The sequence below is a fragment of the Hypoxylon fragiforme genome (assembly GCF_022984875.1).
Source record: "Hypoxylon fragiforme strain CBS 206.31 chromosome Unknown GGS25scaffold_1, whole genome shotgun sequence".
NCBI classification, from domain to species: Eukaryota; Fungi; Ascomycota; class Sordariomycetes; order Xylariales; family Hypoxylaceae; genus Hypoxylon; species Hypoxylon fragiforme.
Genome location: NW_026054756.1, coordinates 1,954,117 through 1,974,865, shown reverse-complemented (window position 1 = coordinate 1,974,865; position 20,749 = coordinate 1,954,117). Strand labels below are relative to the sequence as shown.

At 49.9% G+C, this 20,749-nt stretch overlaps 7 protein-coding genes across 7 annotated transcripts; 1 reads left to right on the top strand and 6 right to left on the bottom strand.

The window, feature by feature from the left end:
• Positions 1–2,871: 2,871 nt before the first annotated feature.
• Positions 2,872–4,059, bottom strand: GGS25DRAFT_469995 (uncharacterized protein). Its single transcript, XM_049259197.1, has one exon. The coding sequence runs from the start codon at positions 3,757–3,759 to the stop codon at positions 3,127–3,129; it is 633 nt and encodes a 210-aa protein (XP_049121357.1). The 5' UTR covers positions 3,760–4,059; the 3' UTR covers positions 2,872–3,126.
• A 1,505-nt stretch (positions 4,060–5,564) lies between these two features.
• On the bottom strand, positions 5,565–7,391 carry GGS25DRAFT_527135 (uncharacterized protein; the record flags this gene model as incomplete). The annotated part of the gene is made up of 2 exons (XM_049265066.1): positions 5,565–6,610; positions 6,781–7,391. The coding sequence occupies 2 exons, from the start codon at positions 7,389–7,391 to the stop codon at positions 5,665–5,667; spliced, it is 1,557 nt and encodes a 518-aa protein (XP_049121356.1). The 3' UTR covers positions 5,565–5,664.
• Positions 7,392–7,659: 268 nt separating this feature from the next.
• Positions 7,660–9,865, bottom strand: GGS25DRAFT_30310 (NAD(P)-binding protein). The gene has a single exon (XM_049257662.1). The coding sequence runs from the start codon at positions 9,379–9,381 to the stop codon at positions 7,927–7,929; it is 1,455 nt and encodes a 484-aa protein (XP_049121355.1). The 5' UTR covers positions 9,382–9,865; the 3' UTR covers positions 7,660–7,926.
• A 191-nt stretch (positions 9,866–10,056) lies between these two features.
• GGS25DRAFT_516871 (uncharacterized protein) lies at positions 10,057–11,384 on the top strand (the record flags this gene model as incomplete). Its single annotated transcript, XM_049263287.1, has 2 exons — positions 10,057–10,524; positions 10,686–11,384. The coding sequence occupies 2 exons, from the start codon at positions 10,057–10,059 to the stop codon at positions 11,382–11,384; spliced, it is 1,167 nt and encodes a 388-aa protein (XP_049121354.1).
• An 810-nt stretch (positions 11,385–12,194) lies between these two features.
• GGS25DRAFT_527129 (uncharacterized protein) lies at positions 12,195–13,628 on the bottom strand (the record flags this gene model as incomplete). Its single annotated transcript, XM_049265065.1, has 1 exon — positions 12,195–13,628. Exon 1 carries the CDS (start codon positions 13,539–13,541, stop codon positions 12,195–12,197), a length of 1,347 nt encoding a protein of 448 aa, XP_049121353.1. The 5' UTR covers positions 13,542–13,628.
• A 360-nt stretch (positions 13,629–13,988) lies between these two features.
• GGS25DRAFT_516869 (uncharacterized protein) lies at positions 13,989–15,423 on the bottom strand (the record flags this gene model as incomplete). The annotated part of the gene is made up of 5 exons (XM_049263286.1): positions 13,989–14,095; positions 14,147–14,413; positions 14,480–14,842; positions 14,908–15,029; positions 15,107–15,423. 5 exons carry the CDS (start codon positions 15,421–15,423, stop codon positions 13,989–13,991), a joined length of 1,176 nt encoding a protein of 391 aa, XP_049121352.1.
• A 2,375-nt stretch (positions 15,424–17,798) lies between these two features.
• On the bottom strand, positions 17,799–19,728 carry GGS25DRAFT_469987 (uncharacterized protein). The gene is made up of 2 exons (XM_049259196.1): positions 19,706–19,728; positions 17,799–19,634 (listed from the first exon to the last, which is right to left on the bottom strand). The coding sequence occupies exon 2, from the start codon at positions 19,390–19,392 to the stop codon at positions 18,103–18,105; it is 1,290 nt and encodes a 429-aa protein (XP_049121351.1). The 5' UTR covers positions 19,393–19,634; positions 19,706–19,728; the 3' UTR covers positions 17,799–18,102.
• Positions 19,729–20,749: the final 1,021 nt, after the last annotated feature.

Below are 20,749 nucleotides of genomic sequence, written 5' to 3'. Positions count from 1 at the left end.
AAAGCAAGCGAAAAGAATAGACGAGAATCGGACTCACTGAAGGAGTTTTCGACCTCATTTGAAAACACAAAGTAAGTTACAAGGTAGCGAAAGCAATAAGCAGCCAGCACCTGCTTGATGATGGACTAACACCAAGATAGCCTTTCAAAAAGGAAATTTCTACATCGACCCGACGATCTTCAACGTCTTGTGTCTCGAGGTAAGTACATTTCGCAAGTATTCAATTGCCACCGATGACCGTTAATCTAATGTTTTGCGTGTACAGATGTCTTCCAACACCTTTTTTACGCCCTCGGGCCAGCTCGTCGAAGAGGTAATTGAGCAAGGAATGCCCAACATTGCGCAGCTATCTCTACAGCAAGGCGCCGGGTACAAGGGCCATAACCCCACCCAGGGAAAAAGGAGCGACCAGATTCCAGACAACAAAAACACTAACATCTGGTTAACACATCTCCCTCCGACAACAACTCCACACGACATCCTTCAAAACATCCGGGGTGTCGGTAGAGTCCAGGCCCTGTGCATTAACCCACCACGAGCAGACAATAGTGGCGTGGGCCGGAGATTTGCTGCTGCCTCCATCTGCTTCTTCCTGCGGTCGGAAGCAGAACACTTCCTGCGCCTTTGCATTAGCAGGCAGTTCCAAGTTGGGGGTCTCACCCCCCGGGCCTCGTGGAACCGGAACAAAAGAGCGGAAATCCACAACGCGCACGCGAGCCGCGTGCTCATGATTGTGGGGGCGCAGGAGTTCGTGCGCCGCGAGTTTCTCGACGAGTACTTCGCGATCAAGTTCGTGTACCAGATCGACGAGGTCATCGACCACGGGACTATTCAAGCCAATAATGGCGGGTTGCTTGGACAGCTGGAATACCGATTCAGCTCGTATCGGTGCCAGTCGCAGTTTGCCTCGATGGCTCTGCGAACCGAGTTCGTGCCACTTCGGGTTCTCGTGGCAGACTATGGCTTTGATCCGTGTGCCTAAGAAGGTCGCCGCCAATCTGCCACATTGGCTTTCTACACGGGTACTTGATACCATGGTACCTCTTCCTTCTATTGCTCCGGCTAAAGACATCTACTCCTGACTTTCCACCCAACATCTCCCACCCCCGAGGTTCTTCACGAGGTGGGCCGGTGTCGTTGTCGCTCGAACAAATACAGGAATCGCAAGACACATTCCCTGAAGCTCACACGAGAGGGAAAGAAGAATACGACAATATGGCGGCTGAGATACGGCTGTAAACTGTACACACTGTCGGAAGTTGGGCATGTACAAGCATCGCACTCTATTGCAAATAGCCAACACTATATGCTCGCTGTCGGGCTTGCGACGACGGCAGCGACAGACCAATTCTTCAAGGCGACGCTATCTTAGCACGACTCGTTCCACCTAAGCCAGGATGGCCTATGGCCTGCGGCGGATGCATATTATCCCACACCATCTGGGGGGGTGTCTCCCTAACCTAAGTACATACTGTTTGGCTTCGCTCTATATACCATACCCATTGAGTGATTGTCGAACAACTGACAACGCAGCTCTAAAACTTCCTAAGCAAAGAGCAAGGGCGACGGAAACAAAACAAACTGGCCGCCCTGGGCTGGGCATCGCAAGTGGATAAGATCAGTCAAGTCATCCCTTGCGGACGGTGCTCCGCCATCACACGGCAGATCACCAACGGCTTTTGGGGGAGTTGATACTCAGGAATGGGGTCCGCTTGTTCCTTGGTGAACATAACGTCCTTCATCAATTGTCTTTAAGCTTAGGCCGGAGAACCTCGCGGTGGGATGGTCGATGAAGAAGTAGGCTGGTGTTGTCTCTCCGTCCTTGCTTTCCTTGTAGGCCGTGATTGTCCCCAATCGGCTTTTGCGCGCCGTGGAAAATGTCAGGCATCAATCCCATGATTACAGACATTGCACAGAGCTATAGAACGTTCACACGAGGCGCAAAGAGGTATATGTCGAACCCCCCCGGAGCTTTGTCGAGTGAAGGCCTCCGCCACGTCAGTACGATGTCATGATTCGAATCTTGCCAGCTATGTTGGAGATCAAGCCTTCGCGGACGGAGTACTTTCCATCAAACGATGCATCTCCATCACACTTGAGGGGGATCCAGGGGAGGTTTTGGCCTGATCCATGTATCAATAACATACGGCTTGAAGGTCTATAGTGTGCCCAGGCACAGAAACGACGTACACAGCATACAACACACACGTGTATAGAGGCATCAATCAAATGCTCGAAATACCTTTGTGTAAATGTGGTCTGATGTTGAAGTGAGGCGGCGTGATTTGACCTACTGTACCTAGTTCTCACATGTATTACTTTCCCCTTTGTACCGCGCGCGTAATGTAAATTATCTGCTTGGAGAAATATGCTGTCGGCATTAAAACCACTAAATCCTTCAATGCATTCAACAATTATAGGACTTCTGTGAACGATTCGTTCTCCCGTATCTGAAACAAGTCCTAGCCTAGGACTTTCATGCTGACCGACCGCCATCAATAGCGTCACATTCGTGGTCGAATTTTTCTTTTACACCAGTTTCATTCTAATAAGACCCTGGATCGTGAAGATGGAAAGGGGGGGTGTGGAAAAGAACTCCGGCCGGGAGCTGTACTTTAGCTATCCGCAATCTAACCTAGCAAATACCCCATGAAGAAAGGAGCCGAAATCGTGCCTACATGGAAGTGTTACTAGGTAGGACTTGCCCATACCAGGCCAGGGGCAACTAGAAGGAATCTTACATGCGGCTAAGCCACCCCCCTTTCTTACACCTAGTGTGATGCCTAGCAGCACTACCTAGGCCCTTTTAGGGGGCCATCACTTCAAAGCTGCCAATTGAATCACGGACATTGAACAACAAAAACAATAGCATCATAGTGAATAGTGAAAAGTTTTTTTTTTTTTTCAATTGGGTATCATGCTATAAGGAACAAAGCTTAGGTGGCACAAAGCCGACGCCCATTCGATGCAATCTGACTATCTAGATCTATATACCACGTAGTGTAGGTTAAGTACTAGGTGGTGTGACATATACAAACAAAGAATCCTCCTTTTTAGCGTTTTACCTAGGTAGGACACCTTATCCAATGTACTTCGGTAGATACCTAGGTAGACATGCTATCCAACCTATAGCGCAGCAGCAACGCCCAAGAAACCAGCAGCGGCCATCGCGCCCGCGACAAAGCCCGTAGGGCGAGCAGCAGCGCCCGTCTGGGTCGACGAAGCGCCGGCGGCAGTACCAGTAGCGGTACCGGTAGATAGAGTGCCGGTGCAGTTGCTGCCGACGTAAGCGCTGAGTGCATATACGATCTGGGAGACGGAGGCGGCGTCCTCGGTGTCGCCACACTGAGAAGCGAGAGCAGCAACATCGCTGCTGTGCTTCGCGAACCAGCTGCTGGCCTGCTGGTCGTACGCGCTGTAGTCGGACGACAGGGACTGCGGGACGTCGGCGGTGACGGCGCACAGGGCCGCCGGGTCCGTGAGGTCTGCCGTCTGCGCCCACGACGAGAAGTACGACAGCAGGTTGTCCGGAGGCTCGGGCGCGTCCGTGATGATGGCGAGGGCGGAGGAGGCGCACGCGAGGTTCGAGGCCCCGGATTCGGTGACGGTGGCGGATTCGGTGGTCTCGGCTTGGCGTACCTCGACCACGACGTGCTCCTCGCGCAGGCTGTTCAGGCTCCGGAGGGCATTCGGGTGGTTCAGGGCCATGGCGGTGGAGGCGAGTCCAAGGACGGCAAGGGTGGTGGTCTTGGAAAGCATCTTGATGGTTGTTGGGCTATTATAAGTTGAAGGATATTTCGTAGTCGAATTTGTTGAATATTTGAACTTTGTTAAACCGTTTTTGCCTTTTTGAGCTGAAAGTTTGGAATATACTGTAGAAGATGTGTACTACTAGTAGTAGGGCGACAGCTGACAGTTGGGAGCTGAGAAGAGAGTTTTAAGACAGCTTGATCCTATATATTATATATAGCCCCTTCCAGGTACGTAAGTACTTGTTGTAGTATGATCAATGATATGTACATATGATAGTAGTTTCAACTGTGCCATTGCGGCGTTGACTATGTACATGCTAAGCAGGCAACCTACTAGTAAACCATGGCGTTGATTCTATGATGGGTATCCTAGCAGGCAGTCCTTGGCGATGAGACGGCATCGCATGTTTTGGGCTTAGTACGGGGTATCTAATAATCTTAAATTGCGGGCAGATGTGAATATTCTATTTATTCCGTCGTTTGGGAGCCAATTAGAATGAACTCGCTAAGTAGCTGAATATTTAGTTGCGATGCTAAGGTCAAACAATTTCAACGACTCAACTGTAGTTACCGTACAGCACGGTCAGCACCGCTGCACCAGCAGGTCCAGCACTACTACTAGGTATACTATGTCGTACACTAACAGTGATAGCGTCAATAGTTACCGGTACCTGAATAACTTATTAACTTGAATTACCCAAGTACCTATATAATTATATATAGTATATGGTACTAGGTATCTAGCATCAAACTTCAAAATAAAGAGGATCAGAGCCGGGGTACCTCTGGTAGGCAAGAATTACCATTATTGCATCCATATCTACTTGTATCCGTCTCGGCCGTTATACTAAATAGGTAAGCTGGCCACTGCTGGCAGGCCGGAAGGATTCTATCCAGCCTCTTAATACTTGAGGTACTTACCTAGGATAGGTACTGTAACTAGGTATTTAATAGTGTAGCTGCCTAAACTACCTACCGGGTCTACCCCTACTGTGGTGCATGTAAGCACAACCGAAAGGCGGCTGTGTTGGTCACCAGTCCTTCATTTGACGTCACATTAGTTATATAATAAGATGTTTGTAACTTGGTATAGGCCAAGAATTGATATTGTACACTCAGGTATCACGAATTCCTCCGCCAACTCCACACAACTTCAATTCTCCCATACAACTTTTACTCTGAATGGATCAATGCCATTGTTCAAGTGGCAATGGCCACAAGAAGAAAGAAAACTAAATAATGGATGATTCTAGGTAGGTATCCACTTTCTATTAATACATGTATGCCGAGGTGCCCAGAAACAACGCTGTATGTATTTGGGTAACGGCCTATTACATGAAAGTCATGAATGGAGTCTCCATCAATTTTTAACTTGGCATCATGGAATATTGCGAGTCGGCACATACCTACCGCCCTATGAAGCTTGGCTGACGAAACCTATCAGCCCTACACCACTTGAGAATACTACCTTTACAGCTTGGCGCCTTCTCAGATGCTCCTCCCGTCTCATTCAGCCTACAGACATTGTGAATGCCTTGTTCATGAATCGGTGGCATTTTCGACACCGAAAATGTGCGTTGGCTGTGTCTTTTCATGGCTTTTTGGAAATTAGGATTGCAGATCTATGCTCATCTCACATCGTGAGATTCGGATTACATCTCAGCACTTACATAGGATGTGTCAACATCAAGAAGTTACACTTAGTCACGTGAAGAAGGGGAAACTTGCACAGACCAAGGAATAGGGGCATTGAATATATTTCAAACCTATCCGGAAACATTTATAGAAAATAACTATCCATAACCGGCACCCATCGACGTTCGCGGCTACTAGATTCCTTCGTAACTTACTACCTAAACGAGTACCCAGCTCGAAAACAGAGAAAAAAGCGCATATTACCGAGCTTAGTTACTCAATGCGGAGCCTCTCCCCCATCCACATACTCCAAACCCCAGGCCGTTAAATTATCCTTGATCTTCTGCTCGGCCTGCACTGCCTCCGCAAAAAGCCCCATATCCTCCAGCAAATCCACGACATCATACCTGCCGTCCTCGCGCTCCGCGACATCGCACATCTCGATGACCTGCAGGAACCTATCCACGGGGGCGTGTATCGCAAACCTCACCAGGCCAACGACGATCTTCGCCCACGTCTCAACCCAGGGGGTCAACGTACCTTCTGCGCCGCGGAACTCGATCGTGCGCCTCGCCATGGGGGCTCCGAAGCCGTCGCAGCGGTATCCGTCGAAGTTGACGAACCCCCGAGCTGACGTCTCCAGCCGCCACTGGATCTCGCAGCTCGACTTCGCTTCGTAGATCCTCGCCACACCCGGCCACACGCCCAACTTCGGCTGATCTACGAACGTGTTTAATGGCAGTGTGCTCTTTGCGTAGCGCTTATCGTCAGGGCCGAGCGCGTGCAGCATGTCGGCCGTGTAGTGCGGGCTCTTGATGCGCGGCGTCCGCCGCGTGCGCTCCGGTGCAGGAGCCGGTGCTGTCCCCGCTTCTCGGGCTTGCGTTACTTTCTCGGTGGCCTTGGCGACTCTCGCCGCGACGAAACCCGCGAGGCTCATCCCGTCGTACGGCGGAGGCGCGGGGTCAACCGGCAGAGCCGGATCGTCGAACGGCTCATAGTGGCCTTCTTCACGGGTGTGTATAAAACGATCCACCATGGCCTGTGTGTTGACCTCGGAATTACGCTCTCGCCAGGATATCGGCCTCTCGCCGTGGCGCACTTCGGTCGCGAGGTACTGCGCGCAGATCTCTGTTTCGTCCGAGACGATGAGGCCATCCCGTTGTGTCTCCGAGTGATCTTTCTCCTCATCGAGATTGTTTGACGCTATACGGCTATTTCCACGCCTGAGAGGGAAGTTAGTCAACTGGCTGCATACCTTGGTATGTAGGTAAATAAAAGGGGTAGACTTGAGGTATAATATCTCGAGACCGTCACAGGCAGGCAGTGCTAGTCTTCGAAATTAGGTGCAAGGAGAAGGGCTATTAGGAAGGCAGGGAGGTAGGTAGGTACTTACAATGTTTCCGTGTAAATGTTTGCTCGCCGCCACGGGTGGCAGAGCGTCAGCAATAAGTGTTCGGTTGCCCAACTCAGGGCAGCAATACGCCGTACAGCGCCGTGAGGAAAGAACTCGGCGCAGGACCCGACGTGGACGTGGAGTCCGCAGGTCAGGTTCACGCGCGTTCTATACGTGCTGATTATAAGATTTCTGGCATACTCGAGGGCGTCAAAGGCCACGGAAATGTTACGCTCCGCCGGGGACCGGACCTCGACGCTCATCCACTTATATTCGTTCATCTCAAACTCCTGGAGAGTTATGTCGTGTGTAATGTCCCACGATCCCAAGTGTTGGATCATGTTGTTGACGTAAAAGTTGGTATGCTTGTGCATCCGGGGGGTGATCCTGGTGGGGAGGCCATGCTTGTCAAACAACTTCTCAAGGATTTCGGTAACTATGATCTTCGGCGACTCGCCAGGATCTACTCTGATGACCGGAGGTAAGCCCGCAACGTCACCATGAGGATCGGCATCGCCTGAGCCAAGGTAGGGAACTAGAAACTCTAGCTCTACGCCGAAAGTCAGGTCGCTCGGCCGCGGGTTTACTGGAATTGGGTTGCTTGATGCCATAATAGGTAGGTATCTAACGTAGCGTCTTATTTTCTTTGACAAGCAGACAAAGAACAATCGAGAGCCCTCAGGAAGAGAAGTCTTTGTTATTTCTCTATTTCCATTATGCTGCTTTCCTTCTGCCTAGTTATTCTCTATATACGGTGCTGAACAATCGATTGTTGGCGATCATGTGGAAACATTTCCTGTTATACTAGTACAATTTCTATATTTTATGTGATCGATTTAATTTACGGACAACCTCAAGGTCGTTCGAACGGTGATGATTGTACTAAGAATGGACCTGTACCTAGGTAGGTATATGCCACGCCTTTAATGCAGATTAGGGGGGGTTGAATTCCAAGAATATAAAGTTACCCATACCTCATACCACGACCAACAGTCGTGATGTCTCTTTCAAGGTAAGCAATCCTAGGTACCTAAGTAGGTAGATAGGTACCTAGATATATAAGGCCATGCCAGACAAGTAGGTGCCTATATACAACATTAAGCAATACCAGACGCACGTATCGTGCTCCCGCCATTCTGGAGCCCCTTACCTACCCAAAGTCTCCGCCGTACTCCGCGAGCCTCCTTTATCAGACCCCCGGTTCGCAGCATTCCACTCCAAAACCTGCTGACAGATCCCCTCCAACGAGTTGTACACCGGCTTATACCCAATCCCCCCGTCCTCCACGCTCCGCCGCGCCGCCTCATCCGAGGCTATCAAGTGCGTGGCCGCGGTAAAGATCGGCGGCTGCAGTCTCGCCAACTCGCCCCTCGGCCTCGGCACGATCCACCCGAGCACCGGCATCCGGCTCGCCCAGTCGAAGAACTCGACTACGTAGGCAATAACAAGCATCAGCGCCGGCTGCAGGTACACGAAGCGCGTCCCGGCGGTGCACGTCAGCAGGCGGTAAAGATCGCAGAACATAAGCGGCGGCCCATCGTCGGTCACCACGAACGGGCGCCCGGCGCATTTCGGCATCTCCCCCCCCTCCCCCTCCCCCTCCCCCTTCAGCAGCGCGGCCTCGAAGTCCAGATGCGCCAGCGACACGTGGCCCGTGTGCACGAAGTTCTCGACGACATTCGGGATCCACGTCGGGCACGTGCCGGCGCAGAGCAGCGGGCCCACCAGGACATCGTTGTGGCTGCATCCGTAGACGCCGTTGGCCGGCCGCACGATCCCCGTGCGGAGGCCCGGAGCGTTAGCCTCGGACACCAGGCGCTCGCCGACGGCCTTGGCGTGCGCGTAGTTCCCGAAGAACCGGCCGTGCGCGCGCACGGGGCGCTCGAAGTCGGCCTCGTCGACGGCCTGCCAGAAGTGGCGCGGCCACCACCGCCGGGAGAAGGGGCTGCTGCCCCAGTAGTCGACCGGGACGGCGGCGATGGAGCCGGAGGACGTGGCGACGAGGACGGAGGCGCGGGCGCGCTGGGAGGCGGCGAGGACGTGCTGCACGCCGTCGATGTTGACGCGTTTCACGGGCGCGTAGGTCGCGAGGAGGCGTTCTGAGGGCCTGATGATCGCGGCGGTGTGGAAGACGGTCAAGGGGAGGGTGCTGACGCTCGCGGGCCATGGTTTGGTGAAGGCTGCGGAGGTTGCTGGCGCGGAGGTGATGTCGGCTTGTGCGAAGTCAACCCTGGCCGCGAGCCCGGTCGTCATGTCAGGCCTTTCTGGCTTCCGGAAATCAACGATCCGTATGCTCTCCGGTGACTGTCCTCGTTCCAGTAGATGCAACACTATCTGGCCCCCCACACCACCGCTGCCACCCGTGACGATGTACCGGCGCTCCAGTTTTGGCGGTAGGTGCTTCTTCCAGGTCAGCGGGTTAGTTTTTAGTCTTTCGTAGGTTTCCATGATCTCCTGGTCTGTCCAGCGGCGCGGTGAGGCTGCCAACACTTCTGGCGGCGTCTCCTTTAGTGCGCTGTTGAGCTTCCAGACCCAGGCGACGGCTATGATGATAAGTGCCGCAATGGCGGTAAACGCGACTTGGTTAATTGAAACATCCATCTTTCCGTTGCTCCCCTCGTCCTCTTAATGATGACTCTTCTCCATCCGAGTTAAGCTTTCTGTCTGTCCTATTGAAAAGAAAAAGTTGCAAAATGTGCTTTTATTTACCTACGATGGCCCCTATTAAATAGGTACCTAGGTACCTGTGTGGTTTATCCTCAAATACGAATACGAAGCATTTCCAACTAGGGCAGTCTCCAGCAACCGAAATTGCGGACTGTGGGATAGCCAACGTGAGGCGGTCTGTTTCCGATCCCAACCATCTCGAAAGACTCATTCGTGAGTTATATCCGTAATTGGAAACAAGAACATTGAATGTGTTGGGTCAGCTTTTGCCCTTTTGAAGGATTCCTGATGAGAGTGGCTTTCCGTAGAGCCAATGGGGCCGACGCGGCGAGCCGCATGCCGTAATATCCACTTATACAGTAACCCCCCATCAGGATCTTGGCCAAGCGGGGGCTCCGAACCGGCTCCTTACCTACCCTAAGTACATACCTACTAGACCTAGGTAAGTAATCCTTTTTTACTACATACCTAGGCATGTAACTAATAGGGCGCCAGAATAAAAACTTAGGTTATAAAGGGGTAAGGGGTTCAGGCGCTGCACACCGGACCGGATCACTAGGTATCTACCTTTCAATCTCACGCCAAACACCCAACAAACACCACAAAACAATGGCACAAAAACCACCAATCACCATCCTCCCCCCTTCGGGCGGGCCCCCACTAGCCATCGTCCTCTCCGAAGCCACAACCCCGGAATCCCGCTCCCGCTGCTTCAAGCTCGCCTCCACCGCCTTCGGCAAATCGCTAACGCCAGACCAGTACGTGGAGCGGGAAGCGCAGCTAGACCAGCACCCCTTGACGCGGGACGGCGGGTGGCGCTTCTGGTACCTCGCGGCGGCCGACGAGCCCGAGCACGTGCTGGCCATGTGCAAGACGATGCACCGGGACCTGCTGGTGCGGGACGCGCGCGGCGGGGGGGCGGCGCGGCGGGAGCAGGGGTACTGCATCGCGAGCGTGGTGACGGACGCGGCGTACCGCGGGCTCGGGCTCGCTCCGGTGTTGTTGAAGAACGTGGCGGAGTGGATGGATGGGCCGGGGGGTGCGACGGCGAGTATACTGTACTCTGACATTGGAGAGGTATTTAACACCCACCTATCCTATCCTAACCTAACCTTCCTAATTAGCTCCTTAACAAAATCACCTATTTGGACGAAAAAAAAAACCCCCAAATTTAGTGCAACGGTAGTTATCAACCAGCGTTATATTACCCCTACTTACCTACCTACCTACCCATCTAGTTCTACGTCTCCAAAGGCTGGGACCTCCTCCCCGCCCTACAATCCACCCTCTCCGTCCCCTCCACTCTGCCCCAACCACCACCCCCCCTCCCCCAAACCCGCCCCCTAACCGACGCCGACCTCCCCGCCCTCTGCGCGCGGGACATCGACAACCTAACGCAGCAGTTTTCACAACAACAACAACAACAACAACCCAGCTCAGACGACGACGACCACCACCACCACCACCACACTCTCGCAACGGTCCTGCCCACCGCCGACATCATCAGCTGGCAGCAGCAGCGCGCGGACTACATGAGCGCCGCCGCGCTGGGAGACGGTCAAAAAGAAGCGCCGCTGCCGGAGGTCAAGGGCAGCGTCTGCGAGAGCGCGGGCGCGTGGGTGTACTGGTACCACGACGTGGCGGCGCGGCGGCTGATGATCCAGCGCGTCGTCCAGCTGCGGGACGACCAAAACGAGGCGCTGGCGCGGTTATTTCTCGACGCGCTGGAGGAGGCCGCGCGCTGGGGGTTGGCGGGGGTGGTGGCGTGGAACCCGAGTGCGGAAGTGCGGGGGGCGATGGAGTGGGTTGCTGGGGAGTGTGGGATAGAGGTCTTGCATGAGAAGCGGGAGGTCACCGAGGTGCCTTGCATACGGTGGCGGAACGGCGAGAAGAGGCAGGCTACGGTGACTTCGGTTGAGTTCTATGGATGGAGCTAAACATCTTCTAGGTGCCTATGCTTGCGCGGTAAAGATGCTTAGGAGGGAGGGGAGGGGGATTCACAATTTACTAGGTCACAAAGATCGACATGGCACGAAATATGATTAGAATTTATACATTAGGTTGGTATTTATTTACAAAGCGGCTACGAGTCAACGAGCGTGCTGTCCACCAGTCTCTTACACTTGGCCAGAGTGCAGAGACAGGCTTTCAGTATTTCTTGCAAGATATCGAAGCTTGGGTCCAGCGCCTAGATCCAATCCTACTTGCACGGTTAGCGTGCTTAACTAAAAGGCTACTCTTTCCCTCTCTCTTAGTGTTGAACGAGAGCGAGTGAAGGGGGCAGCGTGAGAAGCTTGGAAGATATTTCACTTCCTGCTCGGGGAAGCACTGCAACCACAAATTCCTAAGTGGATGGCAGCGCAATTCGAAGGGACTCTGGGGTTAGTCCTTCTACTTCTAAGCGTGTTGTCAGCAGGCATCACGCCCTTTGTCAATATGTTTAGGTTAGGGTGTTAAGGGTTGGGGCTGCACCCTATCTGATAGGTATGCAGCAGCACCTTATACTTGTAGTCTCGGCTGGCACAGCGGTAAGCAAAGACATAAAGTATCGTCTGACTTACAGGTCTTAAAACAACCATTTGGCTTGTGTCTTAAGTTTGAAGGGATGAGTGGATGGGTAGGTACCCGAATTGCCACCTCTATATACCGCGACTAGTCCTTGCTTACTACCTACCTGCCGGAGTCAGGCAGCAGGCATTCTCGGGGTCGGAGCGTATTAAAACTTCATTGCAATCGGTGTAAAGTCATCACAACCACATATACTCCTCCTCGTCTTGACTATCAACGTCACTCCCCTTCTCTTTCTTCATCTCCAACTCTGCGACCCTTACCTCGAGCCTCTGTCTCATCGTCCTATGGTAATGAGCCACTCGTTTAGCGTTGTCACGATCTGCTAAGACGTTCCTGAGGGCTTGGGGAAGGGCCTTGAAGTCGTTCTCGTCCAGCTTCTGGTCCTTGGCCAAGGCTTGCGCCAGGGGGTAAAGATCAAACAGCCTGTCACGGTCCTGAATAATTGTCTTCAGCGCCGTTTCTAACGCCGTGATATCGTTCAGATCGATCTCTTCTGCTTCCGCGACTAGAGTCGCCAAGGGCAATAAGAATTGTAGGCTACATTTCAAATCGCGTATTTCCCTCCTCTGCTTGTTCCAAAGGTGCTTATAACAATCATCCACAACAAGGAGGTCTTCGGAAGCGTCGTTATTCTGCAGCGCGGGCTCATCATCTGGCGCCGTGACGATTATATCTGGGATATCGCTGGCAGGAATCTCATTACCAGGAATCTCGTAACCAGGGATCTCGTCATCAGGGATCTCGTATTCCTCGACATCGTCAAAGCCTGCATCTTCCCACATTCGGTCCCTGTCATCGGTGTCGACATGCCAGGCCTCAGGGTCAGGAAACTCGGAAAAGTTCGTGGGAATCTCTCTAGGTAAGAAAAGTCGCCCCTTTCGCCGTTCAGCTTTGATTGCTTTCAACTGTATGACCTCGGGGTTTATTTCCATTCCAGGATCTAAGACAACTCGACGGGATCGACCAGCTTTAGAGGGGGCATCGACTGTACGACCATGGCCCTCATCCCCAGGTCTCAGCAAGATCTTTTGAGCAGGAAATCTACCTTCCATATTGTCAAGCCATCGGACAGGGTGCGAGCCAAGGGCATCATTCTTACTCGCCAGGCTTCTCCTCCGAGTGCTCGTAAGTCTTGGCAAGCTTGACACAGACATGGGGATCTCCAACTCAGGCAATATTCGAGACCCTGGCATTAATGAAGGCGTAGGTTCGAGAGATACTCGGTTAGAGCGTAGGGGAGCCTGGGGTGCTCCTATTCTCTGGGGCTTGCTGATACTGGGTCGCTCCGGGCTGGGCGACTTACCCCTATATTTTCCTAACCAGCGACTCAATGCCCCTCCTATCCCCGTACCATTATTCTCAGGCTGGGGGTCATATGTCGCGCTGCGGCCCATGTTGGCGCCTAAGTGCTCTTGGAGTGAGTCATACGCCCGCGTAGACTCGCTCTGAGAGGTTCGATGTTGGTGGCCCTTCATAATACTTGAACCGTCTTGGTTGCGTGATTGAAATTGTGTAGAAGACATGGTCAATTTAATTTGGAAAATTGAGAATTTCAAAAGTTTGATTCGATGAAGTTGAATGAAGTTGATATTGGACAATGAAGAAGAACAGATATATAAATAATGGTGTTGTAAGTTTGAACTGAACAGATTGATGGATGCTGCATCCAAGAGAGGGTAGGTGGGGTTTGTGTATATATAATACCATAAACGTTGCCTTTCTTCAAGATCAAAGGGGTTGTTCGGCCACGGATATGTGCAGTTGTCTTTGTTTAGGTATACCTAGTGAGCAACAAAGACCGTGTTTTGACAGCTGGTCTCACAACAATGCATTGTTCAGTTCTCTTGGCATAATCCTCTGTCAAGCAACTCTGTCTACCCACCTAGGTAACTCAGGTAGGTACCAAAGAATTGAGATCTACCCCTTACAAAGACATTCATAGACTTTTGTAGGCTTACTGCTCAATGAACTCAAAGATTCGTAAACCCACTTCGAATCCCGCCAAGAATTGTTTCTGGTTGTCCCCCAGTTGGTCGCCGGTTAAAATTCGCAGACATCGGCGCTGGTCGATGAGCCGCTACACACACATTAGTTATAAAGTAATTTCTTAGTTACATAGGGGGCTAACCCCGTGGTCTTGTCGTCGAGGTGGCAAACCCGTCGGGATTCCCTCCGCCTTGACTAATCTTGAGCCCGGAACTTAACCCAACAGGAGGAAACCTCGTGGAGCTTTGATAGCCATTGGGGGGTGTAGAACCTAGGGGCGGACGTGTGTTGATACGGCCTGACTGCGTTTGGGGGGTTCCTATTACGAGGCCAGGAATGGAAGACAGGCCAATGCCTGCTGATTCGCCAACGCGTTGACGATGCGTTGACGGAGTAATGGGGATATTTGCTGTTATGTAGTTATTAGCCAGCCATACTTGACTTTGCGTATTATATGGAGATTGGGATGATTTACATTGAGCTCCCATCTTGGGCCAGCTGCTTCCATAGCCTTGAATCCCAGGCTGGTGTTGGTATCCGGCTGGTACCCTCTGTTGATCGTGGACTATTGGATTATGATGTCCATACGGTGATCCATGCCCTCCATAATTCGTAGGGTTTTCGCTTGTGCCTTCGAACTGAGGGACTCCTACTGATGGGCCATGGAGGGTTGAATCCACTGCATCCTCGGCGGCATCTTGCATTTGCCCAAGCATTGCTTTTCGCTTAAGCTTGTCGTACAACTCCTGAACCTGAAGAAACTTTCGGTTTTTCTCCTTGTATGCCTGCGTCAACTCTTCATTTTTTCTACGAAGACTTTCTTGATCCATCTTCATATCTAAGTACAGCTCATCAATAACGATAAAAACACTAGGTACCTAAGTTAGGAAAGGAGATACTAACTAGTAAGCTTGCCTTGTAAGCTAGTGATCTCTAAATTTGCTTCATTTATGACCTTGTCTAGGTGAACGCTTAGGTTCGAGTATTTCTCGGTGAGAGTCTTGCCGAGGTATTCTTGATAGACTCTGGAGATCTAATGTCAACTATCGTAGACCCCAACCCCGACAGGTATTATTGAGCACATCCGAAATGGGTAACTCACACTTCTTGGGTGGCTTGATAGGCCCAAAAGCTGAGAGCCCGGCTTGTACACTCGATGATAATATTAGGACTCAAGCCACTGAGAACGCTAGTCTTATAGTCTTCGCTGGGATTGAGGTTCGAAATGACAGCGTCGTCGGGGTTCGTTAACTGACAGCCGCAAGCCGGACACGAGTTGCGATGCTCGTGTCGCTGTGCGGTTAAGCCTAGACGGGCAGCGCAGTCGGTACAGAAGATATGACTGCAGGTGGTCACCAATGCTCGGTCTCTAAGCTCTTTTCGGCACTTTAGGGCATTGCAGCGCAGCATTTGATCCATAATGAAGGGGTTGCTGTAGTCTTGGTGACTGAAAATCATTCCTCGTCTTGACCATACATGAATATAATGTTGAAGAATATAATGTTGAAGAAAACATGTGCAGTGAAACTTTGTTTCTCGCCTTTACTACCTAGGTACCTAAGGTAATGCATCAATGAAACCGGATGTACTATGTAGTACCCTAGGTAGCTTAGTAATGTTGAGTTGAGTGCAGAGAAACATTGAAACTAGGGTACCTAGAAAAACGTCAGGGGTTAACTTATTCGTACTTTCCAAGGTTCCATCTCGGTTATCTGGGTTATTTCTAGTAATTTATTTCTAGTAATTTATCTGTCTATTCGACTCTGTTGTGTACCCAGATGGAAGAAACCCAAGAGCAAATTTCACAAAATCATCAAGCAATTCAAGAAAGATTCCAAGCAAATCGCATCAACTCGGCTATCCCGCCAATTCTCATCTCTTAAGTATACTGGTTGTGGAAATGTCTGATCCTTGGTCAGGGGTTAGGTGTGTTAGCTCAGGGGACTCACGTGACCCCCCTAACCAACGTGGCCATTGGAATGCCGTGAGAAAGAAACATACCTACGAATATATATAAATTACTAGAAATAAATTGATGAGATTCAAGTGATGTAATGCTAATGGTAGAATGGACTGTACATGTTTACACTGTGACTTGGCGACCTGGCATGCTATGTCCTTACTCGAGCGAAGTGATTGGGTCCGATTACACAATGCTGATTGTTAGTATAACGTTATCATTGCAAGGTTTCAAGAGCTGAGTAGGTGCCCAGGTACTCACCCAACTTCACAGCAACGATGTTTTTCAGAGAGAGGGAGTAGGTGAGTGTGCTAATCTTAAGCGGTCAAACATGAGCAATGGCTGTATTGTTTATAAAGGTAGCACCTCTCTGAGAATACTTGTACCTCCCACTGGGCTGGGCTGCGTATAGGTACATAGCATTGAGGGAAGTGGTAGCCTTATTCCTAAGGTTGTGTATACGGCTCTACAGATATCCCAAGCCTCGCTAGCCACATTAGTCCCTTACCCACCACACCCACTCCCGAAGTTAAACTTATAAGGTCCCGGAGAACAACATCTACCACTTCCTGGGTGAGAACTCAGAATGTGGGATTTCACCCATGTTGGCTCAGTGGTAAGGTGCGAACACCACCATGCGGCTCCCTTAAAGTGCGGGTTCAGAACGAACACCACTGCGGGACGCCCAAAGGTGCGGGTTCAATCCCACCACAAACCCTTTCCTTTTTTTCTTTTTTTCTTTTTTTCAATTTTCTTTCCTTTTTGCCCTCTTTTTGCCCTCTTTTTGCCCTTACCTACCAAAGTACCTACATGCTAGGTACCTATCTTCTTATTTTATTTTTACCTGCGTTTTCTTAATTTTTCCAGTTGATGCCTACCCAGGTTAGGTATTCTTAAAAAATGAAGCCATTCATACTTGACTTTTCCTATTTCTTTAATTCTACAACTCAAGGCTTGGAAGCGTGTGCTCTAAAGCTAATACATAACATCGATTGACTGAATCAGGACAACGTCTAATAGCACTTAATGTAGGCATGCGATACCCAGCATTCGATCGGATCTACCCATAAGTTCAACTGGTATATATAAGATGGAGATTTCCATCTGTTATGGCTACCTTGTACGTTCAATATATACTCGCATAAAGTAGTACGGGTTTCTTCGTCACCTCTAGAAGAAACCTTGCCACATTACTCACTACATAATACCTAGTGTCGTCAACATGCTACACTGATATCATTGCTTTCTGCCCAGTGAGTTGGTGTAATCGTCGTTGGAAATAGGTGCATATAAGAATCCCTTCCCTACCAGTCTCCAGGAATCTCAAACCCGATCACCACAACATAAAACAACAGATATCGATTAGAAATAGTTAGTAATCTCGCGCTACCTCGACTATTTTCCACGACAGCGAGTAAAGTTATATTCAGCCCAGAATATCAGCAATTATTTATGGGCGACCAAGCCATCGATATTGGCGGAGACCACGTTTCAGTGACAGATATTATCAGCGTATTAGATCTTCCACTGAACGAAATCAAAACCATGAATCGTTCGATGCAAGGGCGAACTTGCGATGGGATCAACGAGCTTGGGTGGCATCATGGCAATCCCGTCGCTACCGTCAGTTACAGTGCTCGCGGGGAGACTATGCAGGCTAAGCTATGTATAAGTTGCACCAAGTTCTGCAGAGGAATCACATCTGAGTAGGAGTCCCTACGGCATATAGAAGAGGTTTTTGGAGTTAGTCATAAAAGATGAATGTGTCGTCAAAAGCGGTGGATGTTGAGACACGGATCAGCGAACACAGCCAAGAAGTTTTGGTTCTTTTCAAGGTGAATGAGGGACAACATATACTTGTAGCGTCTTTAAAATACAATTTTCTTTGGATTATCAAGGGTCTATCTGTGAGCACATATGGGCTCACATTAATGAGAGATTAATTATTTTCCTTTTCGGTATACCGGTATTTTCTGACAACTCTCGCTCCTCCACTACTAGGTAGTCTTTTGGCACATCCGAGCCATATCTATAGTTATAACAAAGGCAACGAACTGTCTGGGCTCTACTGAGCTTGTCCCCTGAATATCGACGACTCCTATAAATGCAAATTCGAATTTTCCAGCACCTAACCTAAGCTAACATGGCCTATCGGTAGGCAAGACAGGCGCCACACAAGAACCGGGAAGCTGGGGAAATTGTTTATCAGTTAGTCGACGATCAGCAGGTGTCCAAAATTCATAGTCCCAAGAACCATCATTATCGTAAAAGAGCTTCCGAATGCTTCCCGGCGTATGCGGGGAATGCTCGCCTTCTACGTAATGAAATCCTGTGGCTGAGAATGTTCCTACGACATCATAAAGATGTGACCTCCACGCCATATCCATCGGGGACGTCTCAGTGCCGAATTCCTGCCAGGCCCATATCCTAGTGTGCTTCTGGGATGCCTTGATGCTTACATCGGTGTTGCAGAGACGGCAGGAGTAGAATATCTCTGCGAATTCGGCATCGTTGAGCAGTTGGTTTATGATTGAGCCGAGGTGCTGCAATGGATGGTCAAAGTTATGAAATTTACTCATCATCGAAAGGCGAAGGTGTGGGCAGACGGTTAGGTTTCCCATTTGGTCAGTAGTTATCGGCCTATTATTCGCCCAGTAGTGCCAGGCGGAAACCATCAGGTACCTCAGCTTCCCGCTCTTGTCCATGACAGCCCTAGGTACAGCCACGTACCGGGTAGAGAGATCATTCTTTGCTGTTATCGGCCACACGTAGGTGTCAAAGTTTTCGCGACAGAACGGTTGTAGTAGTTTTTGCAGATAACCCCCTTCCTCGAAAATGCCCAAGCGAATGTGTTTCAGGGTGAGCAGGATGTGCCGATGGGCGAGATAATCAAAACGGCGATCCAGTCGATGATATCTGCCGTATAATGGCAAGTTCCTGGTATTAAACGACTTCCCCGGACAGCAAAGCACCTTAGGGTCCTGTAGTTCGCCACATTTGCGGATGGAATGGAGCTTGACGCATGCCTCACAAGCCCAGGTCTCCGGATTGTTGCGGCTGATGGTGGTAAGATACTCTACAGCATCCCGGTCCCTAAGTCTAGCGGTTGGTGAGACCCTGCTACCAACTAGGACACGCAGCGGGGAGCAAGTCTGGGAAAGGACGGCCCGGTCGGCTGGCGAAAGTTGATCTGATATTTGCAGGACCACTTCGATGGGGCACTGGAGAAGAGCACAGTTCTCATTTGGATTCGGCTTTTGTCCCTGTTCCTCCACATTCTGCTGTTCTTCCATCTTCTGTTGCTCCTCCATCTTCTGAAGCATCCTCTGATGTGTCGTATTATTTATATGTAAGTGTGAAATGGTTGAAAGGGATGAAAGAGAGGTGAGCGCCTCATATATACCTCCTTGGGGGGATGGATAATACATGCTATTAACCTAGTTCATATGTCCAAACTGCCAGAGCTTTTGCCTAGGTCAATGAGCATAAGAACTCTAACCTACTACCTAGGTTAGATAGTAGGTATTAGGTTACTAAGAGTAATAACGAAAGTGTCGTGGGCACTATAGTTACTCTCGGTTACGCTTGATGCCAACTCGTAAGCCCTAATAGATCTCACGTACCTAGTTGCTTGAAAAGCTTCATGCTTTCTTATTATCCTAGGGTACAACTTATTTAATACCAAATCAGAGTGTTTCCAAGCCAAGTAACAGAATAGCCTTTTCGTTCTGCTTAACTGACTTCAATTTACAAGACTACTAAGGTATAATCTAGTTGCTTTTCGTAACTCAATATAGTTCCTAATCCAAATACTGTTGTTTAGCCTAACCAGTCCAGAGTCAATGGGCTTCCTTTGCCCATATAACCAGCGTGTTCAGGCATGAAGCAAAGGATATAAACACTAGGCTAGAACATAGGTGGAGTTATCGTCAAGTGTATTCCGTTCTAACCTAAACGAAAGCATGTTATGGGGTCAAGGGCATGATAACGGAATAAGTGAGACATTATACTCACTTCCCTTTCCTCGCTTGACTACATAGCCTATGTGTAGGAGACCTCTACCAGTTGGTAGGCATACAGCTATCTTTAGTCAGGCAGGACAGTATGACATCATTGGCTGCAGTGACAAGTCTACAGTGCCAAGGTTCCAGAGCTGGCAGATGCGCCGATTAGAGTGGAATCGGGGTTGATTATTACATCCCAAACTATAGGGCAATGAATGGTCTTGAATCTTGATGTTGTAGAAATGACTAACCTAGGCGATGGTAAGATACAGTATTATCTTTACCCTTGAAGGAGTGACGAGAATAAGCCTTGAAGGCGAGTAACAGGAAATGCCTAACTTACTATATTATGCATTATATCTCGCTGTTAGAAAAAAACATAAATAGTAGAATATCTACTCCTTAATAGTGAAAACGCGTGGCGGGCTAGATTGATATTGGTGGATTAGAAATATAAAAAAAAGATCATGTAGACTGTAAATAGTTGTTGTCGGAAATGAAATCAAACATGGTTCGGCTCGGTTCAGTGCTGCTAGCTGCTTAGGACCTAGGTGGCTACTAATTTGACGCGATATAACATGTATTAATAAGTACCATTACCAACTATGTATGTAACTCAAATGTATACATACATGTAGTTAATACCAAGAATATCAAAAGTGTTAGGTAATCTACATGTAGCAACGGGAGTTACGGGACATGTAGTGGATTTTAACTTAGGCTCATAGGGCCAACCAGTCAAGATGACAGATGACAGATGACAGATGACAGATGACACTGT